Source organism: Taurulus bubalis (assembly GCF_910589615.1).
Source record: "Taurulus bubalis genome assembly, chromosome: 12".
NCBI classification, from domain to species: domain Eukaryota; kingdom Metazoa; phylum Chordata; class Actinopteri; order Perciformes; family Cottidae; genus Taurulus; species Taurulus bubalis.
Window position 1 is genome coordinate 25,139,048 of NC_136600.1, and position 21,631 is coordinate 25,160,678.

Genomic DNA, 21,631 nt, shown 5'->3' on the forward strand with positions numbered 1-21,631 from the left:
CCACAGCACCACAGCACCCACAGCACCCACAGCACCACAGCACCACAGCACCCACAGCACCACAGCCGGTGCAGCAGTGAGATGGAGAGATGCTGTTAGAGTGGATCTCTGTCGCCATCTAGAGAAACATGAACTCCCGGATGAGTCTATGACTTAGTGAAGGAATGAATACTCAGAAACTCAGCTGACCAATTTTGACTTTTTGAGGAATGGAATAAAAAAAAGCTGATAAAAAAAAAAAAATCTTTGTATAAGAGAAAATAAGATATATGATATGATATGATATGAACTTTATTCGTCAGCTGGTGCTGAAATTTGTCTTGCGACCCAGCAAGTCATCTTTCCTTAATAATCCTTTATTAGTCCCACAGTGGGGAAATTTACAGGATTACAGCAGACATCGTTAAAAAAAACAAGTGATATGAATAATAAACAGTAAAAACAGTAACACAAAAACATATATATATTGACATATATATTGACATGTAGCATTTAAAAGTTTTATATATATATACTAGCTATGCTAACGTTAGCATGGATACATTATATATATATATAAAACCCTTTTAAATGTCACTGTAAGACATTTAATCAACATCGACATAAATATATATATATATTGACATGTAGCATATATATACATTTTAAAAGGGTTTTATCTGGATATGATCGTACAAAATAAAAATAAAAATAAAATAAATAAGGAGAGCAAAAACACTGATTTCTAAATAAAAAAACAGCAAATGTACTGGTGGAAGTCGAGGCGGGGGCCGCGCGCGCCGCCCGCGCGCGCCGCCCGCCTCCGGCGCGCCGGGTGGAGACAATCAAACGCACCCAGCGGAGTCATGTGGTTGGTCATGAGGAAGTAAACAGGGAAGAGAAGATCTGAAGAGGCAAGTCTGGTTGCTACAGTCTAGTGCTTTTAAAACGTCACGCTTCTTTAATTTAAATGACTTAGCTGTAAACACACACAGGGTCTGTTCACCCCGATGTGTCGTCATGGTTTCATGTGGCTGTTAGTGTCGTCTGCAGCATTAAAGGCTAATCAAAGTAGCTAGCAGGCTATGCTAACGTTAGCATGGGCACATAATAATATAACAACTGCACTCTTTACTCACCAAACAACAAGTCTATTAAAGGCGATACGAGTATTCTCGACGGGTTTCGATGTGTCTTCATGAAACCTGGGAATTGTGAACTCCCGGCGCGTTAAAACGTTACTAACAGATATTATATTATAGAATAACGTCAACGTTTGTCATAATGAGTGTAACTGTAATGCATAAAGTTATTTAAATGCTTATTGCGGTATATTCCCAGTGAGGAAACCTCCATGTTCATGCAAAGTGCTATTAATATTGCTTAGTAAAGGTACTATTAATGTAACTAATAATAGAACTATTAGTATTAGTAGTATTTATAATAGTATCAATATTAATAATACTAATACTACTAAATACTAATAATATAATAAATAAAATATAAATACGTGCATTATTTAAATGCAAATTTATTTATTATTAATACATAATAAATACAGCATTTAAATATTGAAATAAATACACTAAATAATAATAGCAATATTTATAATAGTAGTATTTCTGGGGGGAAATTATCTTTGCATTTGTGAGGAGAAGTCAGAACCACGGTGGTTCAACGGTGTTGAGTTGATCTACCTGCTGTTTTCAAACAACCTGCTTTTCTTTTCAGTCAATCTGCTGCAAAACACAGACCGGGTCACGGGGTGGCTGTTTTGTGCATCCTCCTCCTCCTCTTCCTCCTCCTCCTCTTCTTCCTCCTCCTCCTCCTCCTCCAGACGCCATGGTGGACTTCCTGGCTGAGAACAACCTGTGCGGCCAGGCTGTCCTCAGGATCGTTTCTCGAGGAAACGCCATCATCGCCGAGCTCCTGCGCCTGTCTGACTTCATCCCGACAGTTTTCAGGCTCAAGGACAAGAGCGACCAGCAGAAATACGGAGACATTATCTGTGACTTCAGCTACTTTAAGGTATGGATTTGATCAATAAGTTATAGTCTCACCCCCTTGGGCCAAAGGGGGTGGCCCAAGGGGGTGAGACTATAACTTATTGATCAAATCTTCTTGTTTCTCCGCCAGGGTCCAGAGTATTACGATGGGAAGCTGGAAGCCAAACCTGAGCTCCAAGACCTGGATGAGGAGTTCAGAGAGAACAACATTGAGATTCTGTCCAGGTTCTATCTGGCTTTTGAGAGTGTCCACAAATATATAGTGGATCTCAACAGGTAAGACAAGACCAGGCAGTTCACATTCAGCTCACTATCCCTGACCTTGATTCACACGCCTCCCTCTTCCTCGTCCTTTTTCAAGATGTTATGATTGAATTCTCTCCTCTCTTCAGATACCTGGATGACCTCCATGAGGGCGTTTATATTCAGCAGACTCTGGAGACCGTGCTTCTAAATGAGGACGGAAAACAGCTTTTAGTAAGTCACACGAATGCAATTTTTTTTTACATGAATTGTCTGTTTCAGTGCCTTGATTATTTATTTCCATCCAAAACGCATTAAAAACTCAGCAAAAAAGACACACAGGAAGTTGATTGTGTGTGTTTTTGTTCTCTCCATCCAGTGTGAGGCTCTCTACCTTTATGGAGTCATGTTGCTGGTTATTGATCAAAAGATTGAAGGGGAGGTCAGAGAGAGGATGCTTGTTGCCTACTATAGATACAGGTGACACACACACACACACACACACACACTCACAACATCGTCTCGATGACTCACAAGCTCGACAGACTGAATTCACTTGTTTGCCGGTGAGCTCGCTCGGAGCAAAGTTGAGTCACTTTACTTGACTCGCATGTGGATTTACTTAAAATATAAAGCAGAGGGAACATTATATACATATTTTTTTATTGGTATCCGTTCGTCATATTTACATACATATGCATTATGGTTAGCGAACCTGATCTCTGTTTATCTCTCTTTCTGTCTCCCAGTTGCAATATCAACATTTTCTTTACTCCTTTTGCATTATCTCACGTCAAAATATGTCTTTATTTATAATTATAATGCCACATGCTCAGACTTTAATGGCAATGAACATTTCATCTCGTTAATTACACATCATTTTAGTCCGTTATGGCAAAATTATTCAATGATCACATTGTGCTTTACCAGCCCCCGTCTTTAAATTCTCTCTTTCCATTTTTTTTTATTGTTTCACATTTTCTCCAGCGCCGCCCGCTCGTCGGCCGACTCCAACCTGGACGACATCTGCAAGCTCCTGCGCAGCACCGGCTACTCCAGTCAGCCGGGAGCCAAGCGGCCGGCCAACTACCCGGAGAGCTACTTCCACAGAGTCCCCATCAGCTCCACGTTCATCAGCATGGTCATCGGGAGGCTGCGCTCGGACGACATCTACAACCAGGTGAGAAACAGAGCCGATCGTCATCTTCAGTTAACAAGGTTCATACGGTCATGGAAAACCTGGAAAAGTCATGGAATTTTAAAATGGTTATTTCCAGGACCCGGAAAAGTCCTTGAAAAACAAAAGTTTAGTAAAAGTCATGTAAATGTGTTATATTCATGTGTTCATGACGTTCATTTACGCTAAGTTTGAAATAATTAATATGCTTTTAAAAGAAAGACGCTCAAAATATAAGCAGGCATAAAACAAATGTTTATTCTTTTAATCAAACTATTGTCTCATTCATTTGTGTCATTTAAGGTTTACTGTATGCTTTGTATTCTCATTGTTAGTTTAAATACTACATTTACTCACTTTTTACTGTTTATACCCAGACTTCACTAAATGTTTGTAATGGAAATTTGGTTTAAAGTCATGGAAAAGTCATAGAAAAGTCATATAAACGTCATGGAAAAGTCATGGAAAAGTCTTAGAAAAGTCTTAGAAAAGTCATGGAAAAGTCATGGAAAAGTCTTAGAAAAGTCATGGAAAAGTCATATAAACGTCATGGAAAAGTCTTAGAAAAGTCATGGAAAAGTCATGGAAAAGTCATGGAAAAGTCTTAGAAAAGTCTTAGAAAAGTCTTAGAAAAGTCTTGGAAAAGTCATGGAAAAGTCATATAAACGTCATGGAAAAGTCTTAGAAAAGTCATGGAAAAGTCATGGAAAGCCATTGGTCAAAATGTGTATGACCCCTGAGTTAGGTTTGCCCGTGGCTGGACCTAAAAGCATACTTCTCTCCGGTCCACCAGGTGTCTGCGTACCCGTTACCGGAGCACCGCAGCACGGCGCTGGCTACCCAGTCCGCCATGCTCTACGTCTGCCTCTACTTCAGCCCCTCCATCCTGCACACCCAGCAGGCCAAGATGAGGGAGATAGTGGACAAGTACTTCCCTGACAACTGGGTAAGACATCCGGTCCATGGGAGGACCGGCACCGATGACGTCACGCCAGTAGACGAGAGCTGAACGTAAACATCTTAATACAATGTTATGCCGTGCCTGCAGGTCATCAGTGTCTACATGGGCATCACAGTGAACCTGGTGGAGGCCTGGGAGCCATACAAAGCGGCCAAGACGGCTCTCAACTACACCCTCGACTCTGCCAACATCAGAGAGCAGGTATTGTAAAATGTTATTGGCTTCAAAGTCACACAGCCCTCAGAATTTGCCAATTCACAGTCCTTCAGTGCGACACCCTGCTGTATAGCTGATAACTGCGTCTCCAGAGTTTGCAAGTCATCCAGTGAGACTGCAGAATTTCAATTGAAACACAAGGGTGTTAATCAAATCCGTGACGTCAGAAAGACATTTTTAAACTGTGAAATGAGCTCAAAATTGAAGCACGGGTTCTAAGAAAGATGCATCGTAGTCACGAAGAACTCTGCAGGAGGAGGGAACAATGAATGATGGGTTTACCGTCCCTGGTGGAAGATGCCTTTAACCACATCTCTCCTTGTTTAGGCGTCTCGATATGCAGCGAGCATGGAGAGCCTGAGGCCTCAAGTGCAGCAGCTGCTGAAGGAAGGATTCCTCCGGGAGGAGATCATCCTGGACAACATTCCCAAACTACTCAACTGCCTGAGGGACTGCAACGTCTCTATCCGCTGGCTGATGCTGCACTCGGCAGAGTCAGGTGAGAATGTAGAATATGTTGTAAGAAAAGGTTTTATTTCATTCACGCAGCTGAATTCCCCTGTTTTCCTTTTATCTAGTTAGTGTGAGCTGGAAAGTTCACAGAGCACTTTGTTCCAGACTTCCAAATGTGTTTACTAAAAGCTTTTCTTCTTCTTTTTGAAGCCTATGACCTAAACAACAAGCGACTGCGTCAGATCAAAGATCAAGTTCTCAACGACTCCAAGTACAACGTCAAGATCCTGTTCCAGCTGCTGCTGGACACGGCTCAGTTTGAGTTCACACTCAAAGAGGTGAGCGGCATGGCCGGGAAGACACGGAAGGATAAGGAGCTGAGAGCAAATTATCCTTAAATACTTTGAAAGATGTCAAACAAAGCAGAAGTCCTACTCATTGTGCCTTCAGGCTGCTGTCAAACACACTGAGCTCGTCTCCTTTTCTAGTGAACGTGTGAAATTAACAGCGGAATAATTCCCGTGATCCAGCCAGCGGTGCTTCTCGTTAGGTGTGTCCCCGCTGTCGTCTATTAGCATAGACAGCATATGGCTAGCGCCGGTTTATCATTAGGAGAGGACACACGTTTAATGTTCTCATTACGCATCTCGCCTGACTAATCCCTCCGCATCCACTGAGCGTCTGCGCCGTCCCTCTTCCAGATGTTCAAGCAGATGCTGTCGGAGAAGCAGATCAAATGGGAGAGCTTTCAGAAGGAGGGGTCTGAGAGAATGACTGAGCTGGCCGAAGTCTTCTCCGGCGTCAAGCCGCTCACCAGGGTGGAGAAGAACGGTGAGTGGACGAGGTGAAAGGACGAGGAAGCGGCGCCACGCTGCGCTTCATGCTCCGAACGCCCAGGATTATTTCAGCGTTGGAACACGAGTCATTTTTCTGAACCTGCCACTGATAACCTTCTTTCTCCACCTGTGTTGCTCCTCACAGAGAACCTGCAGGCCTGGTTCAGGGAAATCTCAAAGCAGATCGAGTCTTTGAACTACGAGGACTCCACAGCTGCCGGCAGGAAGACGGTTCAGCTCATACAGGCGCTCGTCGAGGTGAGCCAGAGGAAGACGTTGCGTTTTAACAGAAGGCTGACGGCGCTGAGCATCAAGATTTGATTTGCCGCAATTTAATTGAAGTCTTCTGACCGTATCATTTGATTTTTGTGACATTATTTGAATGATTTGGTGCAATATTGCCTTAACTTCATGCATAAAATAAGTGGATCCAATAACAATGTATGCAAATGGGGGCAGATTAAAGAGACTAAATTAGCTGTAATAAAATGCATATAAATAGAGACATAGTACAAAATATAATTGTATTGTTGTCATAGTCGATTTTCTCAAAAATGATCGAGTCCTCCTTCTGAGCCAGCACCACATTGTACTCATGAGCCAGAAATGTAATGGACGCCAATGGAGAAGTATTTCTTCAGACTGCTTCGCACCCCTGGGTGCAGATGTGTGACGGCAGTGTTGCTTGCTGGGTCTTCAGGTCCAGGAGTTCCACCAGCTGGAGTCCAACCTTCAGGTCTGCCAGTTCCTGGCGGACACCAGGAAGTTCCTGCACCAAATGATCCGCACCATCAACATCAAAGAAGAAGTCCTCATTACGATGCAGATAGTTGGAGACCTGTCCTACGCCTGGCAGATCATTGACAGGTAGGTACTTACTGATGGACTTTAAAGCCATACACACATCTCTGTAAGAAGATGCACAATGAATAAACCTCCTCATCGACATAAAGATAGACTTTTTTTATATGAACCATGAAGAAGAACCCTGTGTTGCAGTTGTCTCTACAGAATAATTCACCTGTTTTCTTCTGCAGCTTCACCTTGATCATGCAGGAGAGCATCCGAGTCAACCCGTCCATGGTCACCAAGCTGAGAGCGACATTCCTGAAGGTCAGGGTCATGTGCACATGCTCACACAAAGACAAGAGCCCCAACACGTTGCCTTGATTTGGAGAATAGCTTCCTGCGGTGTTGAAATATAGCCTGTGTGTGTGTGTGTGTGTGTGTGTGTGTGAGCAGCTGGCGTCGGCCCTGGACCTTCCATTGCTGCGGATCAACCAGGCCAACAGCGCCGACCTGCTGAGTGTTTCACAGTTCTACTCCGGGGAGCTGGTGGCTTATGTCAGAAAGGTACAAATAAAGTCACGTTTCCACCTTCTGATCTTTAGCGGCAATCGCAAATGAACACCGTTTCAAAATGGTTTCACGACTTTTAAGAAATGAGCTCTGCGTGCTGTAAGTTATCGCGGCGGCTGCAGAAACATCTGCAGTCATGATTAATGTTTCTTCAACCATCTGTTTTGCAAATCGAACCCCAAAACAGCGATTTAGCGGATGTCTCTGCTGTTACCTTCTGGTTCCATCAACCACATCCTACGTTGCTTTATGCTTCATCTTCAGCACCGTCTGCTTCACACAATCTGGACTCTTCCGTCTTAAAAACAAACCCCTCAAAGGTGTGTACGGTATTTGAGTGTTTTATCTTCTTGTTTCCAGGTGCTGCAGATCATCCCAGAGAGCATGTTCACCTCTCTGGCCAAGATCATCAAGCTTCAGATCCACGACATCATGGAGGTTCCCACACGGCTAGACAAGGACAAGCTGAAGGACTTCTCCCAGCTGGGGGCTCGCTATGAGGTGCATCTTCACTTCACAATGTGCATGTAGCTCCTGTGGGTCATGGGAATGAACCTTTTCAATCTCCTTTAGGGAAAACAAATGTGGTGGAAAACACTTAAATGTCTTTAAGTGTTTATTAACCCTTTAAAATCAGTGTGTGAAAATCCCCCTGCACCTATTATCAGACAAAAAACAACAACATGTTATCTCTGGAACCACATCGTTGTTTAACTTTATATAAATTGCTACAATACTGCAACCCTTGTGAGAAGATGCATCTGGTGTGAAACATAATTAAAGTAAAGTAAGTATTTACGTAAACTCAATTTTTGAACCGAACAACACCGTTTTTTGACTGAAACTCCTTTGAACACCCAAATGCTGTGTTCTACTATGATTCATGTTGCAGATTATGATTATTTAGGTCCTACTCTTTCCAAAAAGGCGTCTTATTAGTATGTGGGCTGTTGTTAAGGCACCATAATACAGTTTGAAAAACTCAGTGACCGCTCAAGGAGGCATTTTTGGGAAATCCTGCTCATATCGTGCTGGATGTTCATAGTTATGATTAAAATATCTTTTAAAAAGTGATTTTTTTTTTTTTTGCAGATATACATTTTTTTCCCCAAGACTTTGCTGAACAAATACATACAATAAACACAAGTATTGGAATTAATTTGGGGTTCCTATGACGACTCAAACACAGGGGAAAAGAACAAAAGGTACTGGGAATAATTGAATTGAATGGACAGAGCTCTCTCACCACAGATGGTTATGAGGTCTGACCCAGAGAAATAGTTTAACAGAGTGTTAAACTATTAGTTACACATATATATATATATATATATATATATATATATATATATATATATATATATATATATATATATATATATATATATATATTATATATATATATTATATATATATATTATATTATATTATATATATATATATTATATATATATATATATATATATATATATATATATATAATATATATTATATATAATATATATTATATATTATATATAATATATATTATATATTATATTATATAATATACACTCCTCTTCCTCTAGAATTTAACATTTAAACTCTGAACAAAAACAGCACGGAACATTTCTGTTCACGCAGATCTGCTTGTCTTCATCTCTTTATACAAACTGATTTAGAACATTCTGATCTTATCCTAATACTTTCACTGGTTCACTGGATTCTCAGGTGGCGAAACTCACCCACGACATCTCCATCTTCACCGAGGGGATCCTGATGATGAAGACGACTCTGGTTGGGATCATTAAGGTAGAGGACACCTTTAGCTTTACGGTGGAAGGGATGTGGCGTGGAGTGCAGCTGAGGAAGCGGTGAATGCTGGATTCTACTTGTGAACACGCTGTGGCCCTTTAGGTGGATCCCAAGCAGCTTCTGGAGGACGGCATCAGGAAGGAGCTGGTGAAGAGGGTCGCGTACGCTCTGCACAAAGGATTGATCTTCAACCCCAAGGCCAAGGTCAGACTGCAGATCTGACACCTGTTGATCGATGGATATTTTCATGATTTATTTCAGTTTCTGCCATATTATCAAGTCACTGAATTAGTGATAGAAATGGAGACACGGGACGACTTAGTATACACATTGGAACATCATTTTATAGGCTCATTGTAATGTATTTAAATTGATTTTTAACTAATGTATGTCCCTTCTTGCCCTTCAAAGACATTTTTATTCATTTTGATATATTAACATTAAACATAAATACAAAAATTAGGTTTGTCAGACAATAATAAAGTACGAAAAAGCAACAGAAAAACAAAAACGACAATCACCCCAACACCCCTTTTAATTATCTTTTACATGTAAATTCGCATACACAGCCCTGCTGCATTTATACCTGCATGTTCCTGAGCACACAAATCCCGCCCACCAGTACTTCAATTAAAACGATGAGACTAAACAAGAATCTTCCTGCTCTCAGTCCAGTGAGCTGATGCCCAAGCTGAAGGAGATGGCGGCCACCATGGACGGGTTCTACAGGTCGTTTGAGTACATCCAGGACTACGTCAGCATTTACGGCCTCAAAATCTGGCAGGAGGAGGTGTCCCGTATCATCAACTACAACGTGGAGCAGGAGTGCAACAGCTTCCTCCGGGCCAAGGTCAGGCCCAGCACAGTCACATGCGTTTGGGCCGGTTTCTGGTCACACATCCTCTGCCCACTGCGCCGATAATCAATAATATGCTCTATATGCAATAATATGCTCTCCTTGCTCCCGATCAGATCCAGGACTGGCAGAGTGTGCACCAGTCCACACACATCCCCATCCCAAAGTTCCCCTCTGTGGACGAGTCGGCCACCTTCATCGGCCGTCTCTGCAGAGAGATCCTCCGCATCACGGATCCCAAGTACGTCTCCTCACATACAAGAAGAGTAACTGTTCATGCATGTGGCAAGTTATTTGATGCAGGGTTCATACACATTTTGACCAATGGATTTCCATGACTTTAAACCAAATATGTACATGAAAAAGTGAGTAAATGTAGTATTTAAACTAACAATGAGAATACAAAGCATACAGTAAACCTTAAATGACACAAATGAATGAGACAATAGTTTGATTATAAGAATAAACATTTATATAGATGCCTGTATGTATGCCTGCTTATATTTTGAGCGTCTTTCTTTTAAAAGCATATTCATTATTTCAAACTCAGGGTAAATGAACGACATGAACACATGAATGAAGGACTTTTCCAAGCCTGGAAATAACCATTTTAAAATGTCATGACTTTTCCAGGTTTTCCATGCCTTGAATATAAGAGTTATTGCTTTTCTTTTTCAGAACAACTGGGCTTTATATGAAGAATACAAGCTTTTGTCATGTTTATAGATACTGAATCTTGCAGTTTTCCGACGCTCCCTGACGAACATGGGTCTTTTCTGCAGGGTGACGTGCTACATCGACCAGATGAACACCTGGTACGACTTGAGGAGCCACCACGAGGTCACGAACAACAGGCTGTTCTCTGAGATCCAGAGCACTCTGGGTACTTTCGGCCTCAATGGACTCGACCGCCTGCTCTGCTTCATGATTGTCAAGGAACTTCAGGTAATTAGCATACGGGAAAGGTTGCAGGCTGTGCAGCAAAGCTACCCAAAGGCTCTGGTTGGTGACAAAGAAATGTATGAATAAAGGTCTGTAAGGGCTTTCTTCAATGCATACCTGAATATATTTGCATTGTTAGCGACGTGTTTCTCTCATCAGAATTTCCTGGTATGGATTCAGAGGACGATCCTGAAGGACAGAGCTGCCGTGGATGTTTTCAAAGCCATGCTGGGTGCCGTCAACCCAATCCAGGGTATTGTGGGTAGGTATTCGTTTAGGAAATCCTTCAACCTGACAGCATCTTTGTATTCCTTGAGGAGAATTCATGTGTTTGTTTTTTGGTGCAACAGGTAATTCCAGCAAAGTGTACGCTAGCGCTGTGGCCAAAACCCAGAAGATCTGGAGTGCATACCTGGAGGCCATCATGAAGGTACCGGTCCATGATATCCCCCAATGCCGGGAACAGAAAATACTTATGGATTACTTTCATTTAGATGTTCATCCTGTATTTTCTGCAAATGGGGTCCGCTGCAGGTCGGTCAGATGCAGATTCTCAGACAGCAGATTGCGAATGAGCTGAACTACTCCTGCAAGTTTGACTCCAAACACCTGGCTGCTGCCCTGGAAAACCTCAACAAGTCAGTCAAGTACCAGTAGTACATCGATGACTGTTTGATTTCAGAAAAGAACATATGATGCAACTTTTCCAGATTGAATTTCAAGCTCTCTTTGCGCCCTTGCCAGGTCTCTGCTGGCCGACATTGAAGCTCACTACCAGGATCCCTCGCTGCCCTACCCTAAAGAGGACAACACCCTTCTGTATGATATCACTGCCCACCTGGAGGCGGCCGGCATTCACAACCCACTCAACAAGGTCTGGAGATGATGAGCGCTGGTTCCCAAACAAGTGGCATTAATAGTTTTTCAGAAACCATTGACTGTTTTCCTTCCACCGTGTTTCTCACAGATCTACATCACCACAAAGCGCCTCCCGTACTTCCCCATCATCAACTTCCTGTTTATTATCGCTCAGCTGCCTAAACTTCAGTACAACAAAAACCAAGGCAAGTTTAGTTTTTAGTTGACTATATTACAGCTTTTATTGTACTCTGAGTTCTTAAGTCGTACAGTTGTGAGCAACAGGTAAAACCAATGTAGTTTTTAACTGAGTAAGGCAAAGTGTATTTGTGACGCATTTCAACAACAAGGCGATCCAAAGTGCTTCACATAAAACCATTAAAAGCATCAAAACATAATGCAGAGAAAACATGATTTAAAAACAGTTAAGAAAACATTAAAACAGTCAAAAAGCAAAATAAAAATTGGGTAAAAGTTGCAGTGCAGTTTAAGAAATAAAAGCAGCAAAAGCAAAAGAATGCTACTTACCAGGAAGGATTTAAGGATTGTGAACATACATTCAGATTAGTTTACAGTCGGTATGCCAGACTTGGGACGGAAGGCGGCCTCAAACATGTAAATGACCACTCGACTTTTCCCAGGAATGACCTGCAGGAAAGCCGCCGATCCGGTGGACTGGCCTCCGCTCGTGCTCGGCATGCTCACCCTGCTCAAGCAGTTCCACTCCAGATACACGCAGCAGTTCTTGTCTCTCATCGGTCAGTTCATCCGCTCAATCATGGAGCAGTGCACAAGGTAACAAAGCCGTCCTGACTACATGGTTTTATGCGTGTGTGGTTCAAAATACTGTTTCTGGATACTTCTTTTAATGGCTTTATTCCTGTTTGACCCCTTCAGTCAGAAGATCCCCGACATGCCTTCTGATGTGGTGGGAGCGCTGATGTTCCTGGAAGACTATGTGAAGTACACAAAACTGTCACGCAAGGTAGGCCAACGTTGACCTTAGTATTGCTGCTAGTGGGGTTGTCAGAATGTGGTAAATTACAATTAACAGAAACTGAGGGAAGCTTTAATTTGTGATGATTCTACCCGTATATATTGAGCAGCTGTATTGTTATATAGTAAGATGTACTACCTTTCAGCTGTGAGAGAAAGTGTATCATAAAGCACCATGCCCTGAATAAGACTATATATGATATATTAACGTTTTAAACCTTTATTTTCTGTGTTCTTAAGGTGGCCGAAGCCCATGTGCCCAGTTTCATTTTTGACGAGTTCAGAACAATACTGTGAAGATCTGGATGAAGCATTTCATCATTATGCTTGTGTTGCTGTAGGCTTTTTAACTGCAGACACTTTGACTTGACGCTATAGGAAAAGCACAGGTGTGTTACTAATAACATTAACGATCGCTTCAAGTGTCCCAGTAAGCCGTGTGACAGGGTGACAGGGTGACAGGGTGACTGCATGCACAATACCAGGACCCTGAAACTAAGGCAGCAAAATGGAGTTCAGTCTTCATTCATTGTATTTTTCACAGACTGTGCTTCAATGCCTACCATGAGGGAAGCCTATTTAATTGTTTTCTTACACATTTCATTGACCATTAATGTCTTAATGCACTTATAATAGATTGTACATAGCTATAAAATTGAAATAGCCTATTTGCCTACTCTATGTATTATCATTTGTGCCATTTCTAAATAACATTCAGTAATCGGTAATAAACATGATTGTTCAAAATATCTTGTGTCGTTTCTCTTCAGTTTGATCGTTTGGCCAAGACTTTTATTTTGAAAAGAACAAAAACAAACCCGGAAGTCGGAAATTAGCTGGAAGCTGCTGTTTTTCGCGGTTGATTTGAGTGTGTTTTCTTGTGACGTTTGAGTGTTTTTTTTGTTTGTTGTTGTCTTCTGAACAGCATTAGTACAACAACCCGACACTTGTAAATACATTGCTACGTCACTGCTACGTCACACTCACACAGGAAGTAGCTCGTCAGTTAGCCACGTTAGCTCGCGACGAGGCTACCGGGGATCAGACGGACGTAAACGTCAAAAGTTAGCTTAACTTCAGTTTGTCTGCGGTCTCAGAGGATACAACAACAACAACAACAACAACAACAAGCAGTCGGGATGTCTCTGAGCGCCGTTCACGGAACTCTGTCGAGTCTGAAGTCTTGTCAGGCGGACATCGGGACGGGGATGGACATCGTGACGGATGTGGCGATGGACCTGGCGGAAGCTCCGGGTAACGGCTACCAACACCTGCCGTGTTGTGTTGTGTCCACCTTTACGTTACACAACGAGCAGGGATTTACGTGTGTTTACGGACGTGGGAATGAAAAGTACACGACGTTAAAGTACTTGAGAGTGTCGTTACAATTATGAGGAAGAGTTACTTGCTATGTCATTCCATGCTAACATCACTCCACATTACTTCAGAGGGAGGTGGTGAAGTTTGTTCTAACTCCACTACATGAATGTGGCGTCTTTAGCTTTGTGTGCTTTAAAGATAAATCATTTACAAACATAATCCATGATCGGGCTTATAAAATGTGATGCATTAGTATAGATTACACCACCTAACAGGAATAAACAGTTTAACTGAGATCCACCTGGAGCAGGTACAACATTAAGTACTGCCTACATGTTATCAATGATACTACTCCTGTAATATCATTATATTATATACTATAATACTCTGATATCTACTATAATACTCTCTTTTTTTTAACAAAGAGATATATACTATAATACTCTATCTCTTCTTTTTTTTATTATAACAAAGATATATCTACTATACTATAATATAATATATCTACTATAATACTCTATCTACTATAATATAATATGTCCACTATAATACTTTGATATCTCTACTATAATACTGTGTATATATATATATATATATATATATATATATATATATATATATATATATATATATATACTATAATACTCTGTGTATATTTCTACTATAATACTCTGTATATATTTCTACTATAATACTCTGATATATCTACTATTATACTCAGATATGTCTACTATAATACTCTGTGTATATTTCTACTATAATACTCTGTGTATATTTCTACTATAATACTCTGTATATAATTCTACTGTAATACTCTGATATATCTACTATAATACTCTGTATATATATCTACTATAATATTCTGTATATATTTCTACTATACTAGTCTGATATATCTACTCTAATACTCTGTGTGTATATATATATATATATATATATATATATTATAATACTCTAATATCTACTATAATATAATATCTACTATAATACTCTGATATATCTACTCTAATATCTACTATAATATAATATCTACTATAATACTCTGATATATCTACTCTAATATCTACTATAATATAATATCTACTATAATACTCTGATATCTCTGATATATCTACTATAATACTCTATCTCTTTTTTTAACCAAGACTTTTCCATGCCATGTTCATAGTGTGGTGTCACTTCTTTTCCTCATCCGTCCGTCCCTCTGTGTGTGTTTGTGTGACAGGTGAAGAGGACGACCCAGGCATCAAAAAGATGGAGGCCATGATTCTGGAGTGTGCCAGGCTGGACCGAGAAATCAACTACTTTGTTGACATTGTGCAGCAAGTCACGTCAGAGGTGAGAGAAAGTTCTTTTGAGCGGAAGTCTTAATGTCACGGTGTTAGTTTGAAATGTCAGGGAAAACACTGACGTTGACTAATTGTCAAAGGTGAAGCAAACGGCCTAATCTACTTCCATTTCTGCAGGCGAACCCGCAGCAGCCGGAGGCCATGGTCGGCCTGTCCGCCAAAGTGAAGGAGCGGTTCACCGAGAGAGTAGCCAAGCTCTCCGACGCCGAGCTGCAGAACCACCAGAAAGTAGTGGCCTTCAAGGAGAACGTCAAGAACTCTTTCCACCAAGGTGAGGCCGGGAAAGATAGAGGACATGATCAGAATGCATGCACTGCTGGACTCAACTCTGCACGTTGCTTTTTTCAGCCAACCAAGAGTCGGTGGAGAACCCGGAGGAGCTCGATGAAGACATCGCTGTTACACAGAGCCAAGTCAACTTCAGCTGCCCACTCACACAGGTAGATACTGCAGCCTGCTCATGTGCTATTTCACCAATTTACATATGTGTGTGTGTTCATTTGATAAACACCGCTGTGAATCTGTATTCAAGATGGAAATGGTGAACCCGATGAAGAACAAGAAGTGTAACCACCACTACGACGAAGGAGCCATACTGGGCCTGATCAAAACCAAGCAGAGCCAGAAGAAGAAATGCCGGTAAGACGCTCTTTCCCGCGGAGGACGGTTATATAGTTTCCTAATTTGTGTTGTATATATGTTGTTTATATGTTGTTATATGCTATATGTTGTTTATATGTTGTCTATTTTGTACTTTTTTAACTGTTTTTGCACTATGTTTATGTTTTTGCACTATGTATGTCTGTTGTTTATATGTTATATGTTGTTTATATGTTGTCTATTTTTTACTTTTTTAACTGTTTTTGCACTATTCACTTTATGTCACACAGAAGAGAAACACAATTTCAGGTATTCTGTATGTTTGCACAAATGGAAGAAGTGACAAATAAAACTGACTTTGACTTTGGAAAGTTGAGTCGGGTTTTGCAGCCGTAAACAACTTGGCGTGAGACCAGCAGCCTGCCCGAATACACAATTTCTTTAGTGTACAGGAACACTGAAATACCTGCCTGTTGTCTAAAATCCTGCCTGGTCACTGTGCACACCTCACTACAGCAGCAATGCGTATTGTGTATTGCTGCTGTACTTGTTGCCACACTTTACCCTCACCTTTATTCCCGCTCTCTCACATCTGTGAATTTGCATATCTTATTTGTGTGTTAAAACCGTCTCTGTCTGCCCTCCAGCTGTCCAGTGGTGGGCTGTGGGAACACAGACGTGAAACAGTCGGATCTGATTCCTGACACGATTCTGAGGAGGAGGATCCAGAGCCAAAAGAGAGACAGCAACCGCTCGTAGTACTGTTCTACACTTCCACAGAATCGTTCACAGTACATATAACCTGTGCCAAGGGGATTATCAGCATGTTAAGAAGGAATATGTTGTTGGCAGTGCTTCTGAAACGCTTGTCAGTTGAAACAAGTTGGTAACTTGTGGTTGCTGGTGTTGGCGGACAGTTTACAATGTTCTGTTCGGTGAATTCAAATATATTGTGATGTTTATTTTTCAACTGGAGCATTTTTTTGTGCTCTTGCTTCATGTAAATAAAAGCTGCAGACCTTTTCATAAACGAATACCTGACAAACGAATGACTGTAATTATATTAATCTGCAGTAAACTGACATAACCACTAGAGAGCAGTGTCTGCATGTTACTAAATACATTTTGTGTGTGTGTGGATTATAAATTCTCAGCTCCAGGTATGATGGAGGATTATTAGTAGAGTTGCCTACTGGCTACTCTAAATCCAGGAAGTGGTCATTTTTAGTCGTATTAAAGTAACAGTTTCTTCTAACGAAAGTGAAAACTAAAGTATGTTTCCGGAGATACTAAATAAATTTCCTCCAGTTCTTTGAATGAGCCATGAAAGAAACATCTGCAGGAATGCACTTAGAGATTACATCTCTCCATCCAGCCTGCGCTCCTCCGTGTAAAAGGGTCTTTGTTCCAAAGAGAAACAAACAAAGGCCGCGTTGAGATGAAACTAGGTGAAGCTAATCTTTTAATAACCTTGCATCACATATTTTCAAATAAATCTCTAATTGCTCTTTCCCGCCAAAGAGTGCGTCACGCAGCACTAAGAGCATTTAGCCCATGAAGATATTAACTGGCAACAAATGATCTGGAGTGTTGACTCATTCATTTCTCCACTCGACTTCATTTTGAATTAGCATTCTGCAAAGTTAATCGTGTTTGCTGCACAACATGTGAAGTCACAGGTAATTTAACATCAACAGCTCAATTTGTGGAGAGTGCCGGCGAACAAGCACCAGCATTGCATTCAGCGTATCGCAGGCAGAGACATTAAGCTCTTTCTTTGGAGGCGAGCAGAGCTGTAAATATCCTCAGAAATTCAATCACAATATTGTACAGACATGCAGCACTAAGGAAGAGGAAAAAAACAATCAATTCCCCATAGATGTTTGCTTTCTTCTGCTTGTGTTTGATCTGGAATTCACATTCATCTGTTGAAAAGCTCCAAGAAGTATGTGTAATGGCTGCCTGAGACACTGTAAGCCTCAACGTCTGCCTCCAAGGGGGATTGTACCTTTTTTGGCAGGAAGTGAACATAGTCTCATTTTGTGGCACAGGAGGGCGGATGGAGAGCGAGGAGAACAGCGGGGCTCAGATTCCAAAAATTCTGGTTTGATTCAGGTGTCATTGCTTTTCTCTCCACGGATTTCTGGGGCTAAATCCAAACAGTTTGACGCTCCCATCAAAAAATAAAATAAACACAAAAAGAGTCTGGTTTCTTGTGCTGTTGACACACTGCCCAGTGATACCGTTTCTGTTATAAAGATATATCCACTGGCATCAGGGAGGTTTGGAGGAAACATGTCCAAAAAGTTTAAGGGATCATTATAAAGTCATTATAATCATCTGTGAAGTTATTTTTTATGATGCAACCATCACATTTTATATATTGTTTTATGTCCTTAGGGTATACAAGATATTTTGTAGATTAAAAGATATGGATGTATAATGCAGAAATACTGTATGCTTATGACCGTTTGGGATTTATTCTCCCCTGTAAAAAGATCCTACATTGTCTTGAGTGTGTGTGTGTGTGTGTGTGTGTGTGTGTGTGTGTGTGTGTGTGTGTGTGTGTGTGTGTGTGTGTGTGTCTGAGAGTGTGTGGTTTATCTTTACCTAATATTACATTGTCTTCTTGTAAATTATCTATTTCTATAACATCCTCCATCTTCATATTTACAATGGAAAAAAACTTATTATTTTTAGATTTATTTTCATCCAATAGTAAGTCGCCCACACTAAACACGGACCATGCAGTAAACTATATTGATTCAATTAATTAATTACACAATTGTACTCTGATATTAATCTCACCTAATGGCTACATTCAAGTGTACTTATTTTAAGGAAAGACTGAGTCTGTAAACGAGACAACAACAACAACAACGTCAACAAAAGAAAAGGCGTACTGTCGCTTTAAATGACAACACCTCCCAGTCGCTGGTCCTCGGTGAGTTTCGCTGCAACACTGGTTGTGGTTCATACTACAGACACACACACACACAGACACACACACAGGCAGACAGAGCGCACCGCAAGCCGTCTGAACTCCGGCTTGTTGGACCGATGTGACGACGGGAGCGCGTGAGGAAGCTGCCGCCAGGAGCCGAGCTGCCGCAGGTGAGTCCGCCTGCTCCTCCAGAGAGTTTAAACACATGTATTGTCACCTGAGGACTGAGCTGGAGAAAAGGAACCGGACTAAATGAGGAGTACAACCGGGAGAAAGACTGACATGACGGCAGAAGTGTAGCGGGGACTGACAAAGTAAATGTAGCTCGTGAGTGGAAACTGTTCCCCAACAGGTGTGACCTGACGCACCTGTTGGGGACTGCGCGGAGTAGTTTGACTTTCAGCTCCGCCTGTGCTCTACTTTATTACAGCTCCTGTTTGTTGTGTTTGTGTACAGGTTGGCGCAGTTGGTGTTCACCTGGAGGAACACACGCACGCACACGCAGCCGGGACATGGCTCTCTGGGGTCGGTCTTCACCGCTTTGGGTCTAGTTCCTCCGCGGCGCAGCCCCGCGTCTCCTTCCGTCTCGGAAACAGGTGGATCCTGTTTCTGTGTTCATCCCAATCCGCGCAGCGTCCACCTGTCACCTTTATGGGGAACCAGGTGGAGAAGCTAACGCATCTGAGTTACGCAGAGGTGCCGACGGCCGAGCCGAATGGGTTCGACCCGGACGACGAGGGACCGCGCATCGGCGTCTCGTACATTTTCTCCAACGACGACGACGACCAGGACGAGCACGTGGACCGCTGCTCCCAGGACAAGCGCGCGGCGAACCACGAGGAGAAGCCCTTCGACCCGCGGGACGAGCTGGCGTGCGCCATTTACTACCGAGACGAGTGCGTGCACGAGACGAGCGCCGCGGCCGCCACGCACTCCGCGGAGAGCCTCCTGAACAAGTGCAGACCGGGAGACCTGCTGGAGTTCGTGGCCACAGGGCAGTACCCGCACTGGGCCGTATACGTGGGGGACTTCCAGGTGGTGCACATGCACCGGGCCGAGATCAAGAACAACTTCCTCACCGACGTGAGCCAGGGGAAGAAGGGCCGCGTGGTGAACGCGCTCTACAGGTACCGCGCGCTCCCGCCGGAGGTGGTCGTGCGCAACGCCCTGGACCACGTCGGGTCGCGGGACCGGGAGCTGTACTGGAGGAACTCCGAGTGCTTCGCCGCGTGGTGCCGCTTCGGCAAACGGGAGTTTAAGATCGGAGGCGAGATCCGGATAGGGAAGCAGCCGTACAGGCTGAAGCTGCTCTTCTCGGAGAAGAAGAGCCACGTGCTGGAGTTCCAGAGCCTGGAGGACGTGATCATGGAGAAGCGGAGGAACGATCAGATTGGGAAAGATGCCGTGACGCAAGAGCTGGAGAACCACCTGAACACGGCGCAGGAGCACAAAGAGGGGCACTTTGGCAACTGATGGATGCGCTGCTCACCGGCTGCAGCTTCAAGGTGTTCACTGGGGGAAACACACTTTTCATGCTGGAAACACACAACCTGTGTGCTGTTGAGGGAGCGTCTACCTAGTCAACCAATACGAGTTTTTGGTGCACGTGCCACACTGCAAAGAAAACCCAATCCTAACAGGGAGTTACAACTTGAGCACTTGCTTCCTCTGGGAGAGGAGAGGAACAGCCCAGACTTCTGGGGTGACACTTGTTTCCCTCTCCGGTGCTTCAGCAAAGATGATCACAGGGGTCAGAAGTAAATCTCGCTTCAGAAAGAAGTGAATATCAAAGTGGCAAATGTCCTCCCTCCCTTCTAGGAACACATTATGATTTTTGTACACACTCAACCCCCAGATGAAGTGACTTGTTATGATGGATACGTTTGCATCGGAGCCCATAATTATCTTTCTAATCCAACGAATCTTTGCACATGAGGAGCCGAACCTCTCTGATGTACTTGTACCTGAGGACAGCGCTGTACAACTCAGGTGATGGCGACCGATACCGAGAGAATATGCTGTTATTATTGATCCATCTTCTGTTGCTGTGCATCCACTCATCACTCAGCTTTACACTCGTTGACCACTACGACTGCACTTTGACTGATTCACCCGCTACAACAGTTTATTTTTTTGAAAAAAGAAAAAAACAGATGTTTGTATGACGGATTATGGAAATAAATATATATTTGAACAGTTAAGTTTTCCTTTTTTTTTGCGCAAAGGAATGCAACTCTAAAATGTTCAACTAATTTATGGCACTTCTGGTACAATGGTAATAAATAACGTCAAACCATAAATCTCAGCCAAAAGTAGGAGAGGTTTTTCTATAATGGAGCCACATCCTGCATCCTAGACACCAGCGTTGTCACGACTCTTTTGACAGCGTAACAATCACAATCCACGCCCCAGAGGAGCCTCAGCTCTACCTGTTGAACCAGTAAGATCCCAGTGCTGTGTGTGTGTGTGTGTGTGTGTGTGTGTTCGTCATCAGGGTGCAGAGCCCGACAGTTAAAGCACTTACTGCTGCCAGTTGTGGTCTCAGTATTTGGCTCCCCAAACTACTCCGACATCAGGCTGTTAGCTGGTGTGTGTGTGTGTGTGTGTGTGTGTGTGTGTGTGTGTGTGTGGATTTTGCTTCGTTTACACCTGTGCTGACTGAAGATAAACCCTTTTTGAAAGTTTAGCCGCGGGCTAATAATGTTCCTCAACCGTATTTGTCTTTCTCCTTCCGCTGGATTCGCA

The 21,631-nt window shown here is 42.5% G+C and overlaps 3 protein-coding genes across 3 annotated transcripts; all 3 read left to right on the forward strand.

The window, feature by feature from the left end:
- Positions 1 to 1,821: 1,821 nt before the first annotated feature.
- washc5 (WASH complex subunit 5) lies at positions 1,822 to 13,240 on the forward strand (the record flags this gene model as incomplete). Its single annotated transcript, XM_079227768.1, has 28 exons — positions 1,822 to 2,007; positions 2,116 to 2,261; positions 2,378 to 2,462; positions 2,608 to 2,708; positions 3,216 to 3,408; positions 4,199 to 4,351; positions 4,454 to 4,567; positions 4,910 to 5,081; positions 5,246 to 5,373; positions 5,737 to 5,866; positions 6,017 to 6,129; positions 6,572 to 6,738; positions 6,909 to 6,984; positions 7,114 to 7,224; positions 7,591 to 7,731; positions 8,938 to 9,018; positions 9,124 to 9,225; positions 9,692 to 9,871; positions 9,994 to 10,118; positions 10,660 to 10,822; positions 10,979 to 11,081; positions 11,170 to 11,249; positions 11,354 to 11,457; positions 11,564 to 11,693; positions 11,787 to 11,883; positions 12,319 to 12,472; positions 12,575 to 12,662; positions 12,914 to 13,240. The coding sequence occupies 28 exons, from the start codon at positions 1,822 to 1,824 to the stop codon at positions 12,968 to 12,970; spliced, it is 3,480 nt and encodes a 1,159-aa protein (XP_079083894.1). The 3' UTR covers positions 12,971 to 13,240.
- Positions 13,241 to 13,692: 452 nt separating this feature from the next.
- Positions 13,693 to 17,027, forward strand: nsmce2 (NSE2 (MMS21) homolog, SMC5-SMC6 complex SUMO ligase). The gene is made up of 6 exons (XM_079227604.1): positions 13,693 to 13,927; positions 15,219 to 15,331; positions 15,460 to 15,613; positions 15,691 to 15,782; positions 15,875 to 15,981; positions 16,590 to 17,027. Exons 1-6 carry the CDS (start codon positions 13,813 to 13,815, stop codon positions 16,699 to 16,701), a joined length of 693 nt encoding a protein of 230 aa, XP_079083730.1. The 5' UTR covers positions 13,693 to 13,812; the 3' UTR covers positions 16,702 to 17,027.
- A 2,399-nt stretch (positions 17,028 to 19,426) lies between these two features.
- Positions 19,427 to 21,047, forward strand: lratd2b (LRAT domain containing 2b). The gene has a single exon (XM_079227710.1). It carries the CDS (start codon positions 19,538 to 19,540, stop codon positions 20,357 to 20,359), a length of 822 nt encoding a protein of 273 aa, XP_079083836.1. The 5' UTR covers positions 19,427 to 19,537; the 3' UTR covers positions 20,360 to 21,047.
- The last annotated feature ends 584 nt before the right edge of the window (positions 21,048 to 21,631 follow it).

Bases quoted from the DNA above. Each gene is read 5' to 3' on its own strand.
- nsmce2 (XM_079227604.1), top strand. From the start codon at position 13,813: ATGTCTCTGAGCGCCGTTCACGGAACTCTGTCGAGTCTGAAGTCTTGT. The intron at 15,614-15,690 runs GTGAGGCCGGGA...TGCTTTTTTCAG, and splicing joins CAAGAACTCTTTCCACCAAG to CCAACCAAGAGTCGGTGGAG. The intron at 15,982-16,589 runs GTAAGACGCTCT...TCTGCCCTCCAG, and splicing joins AGCCAGAAGAAGAAATGCCG to CTGTCCAGTGGTGGGCTGTG.
- lratd2b (XM_079227710.1), top strand. From the start codon at position 19,538: ATGGGGAACCAGGTGGAGAAGCTAACGCATCTGAGTTACGCAGAGGTG.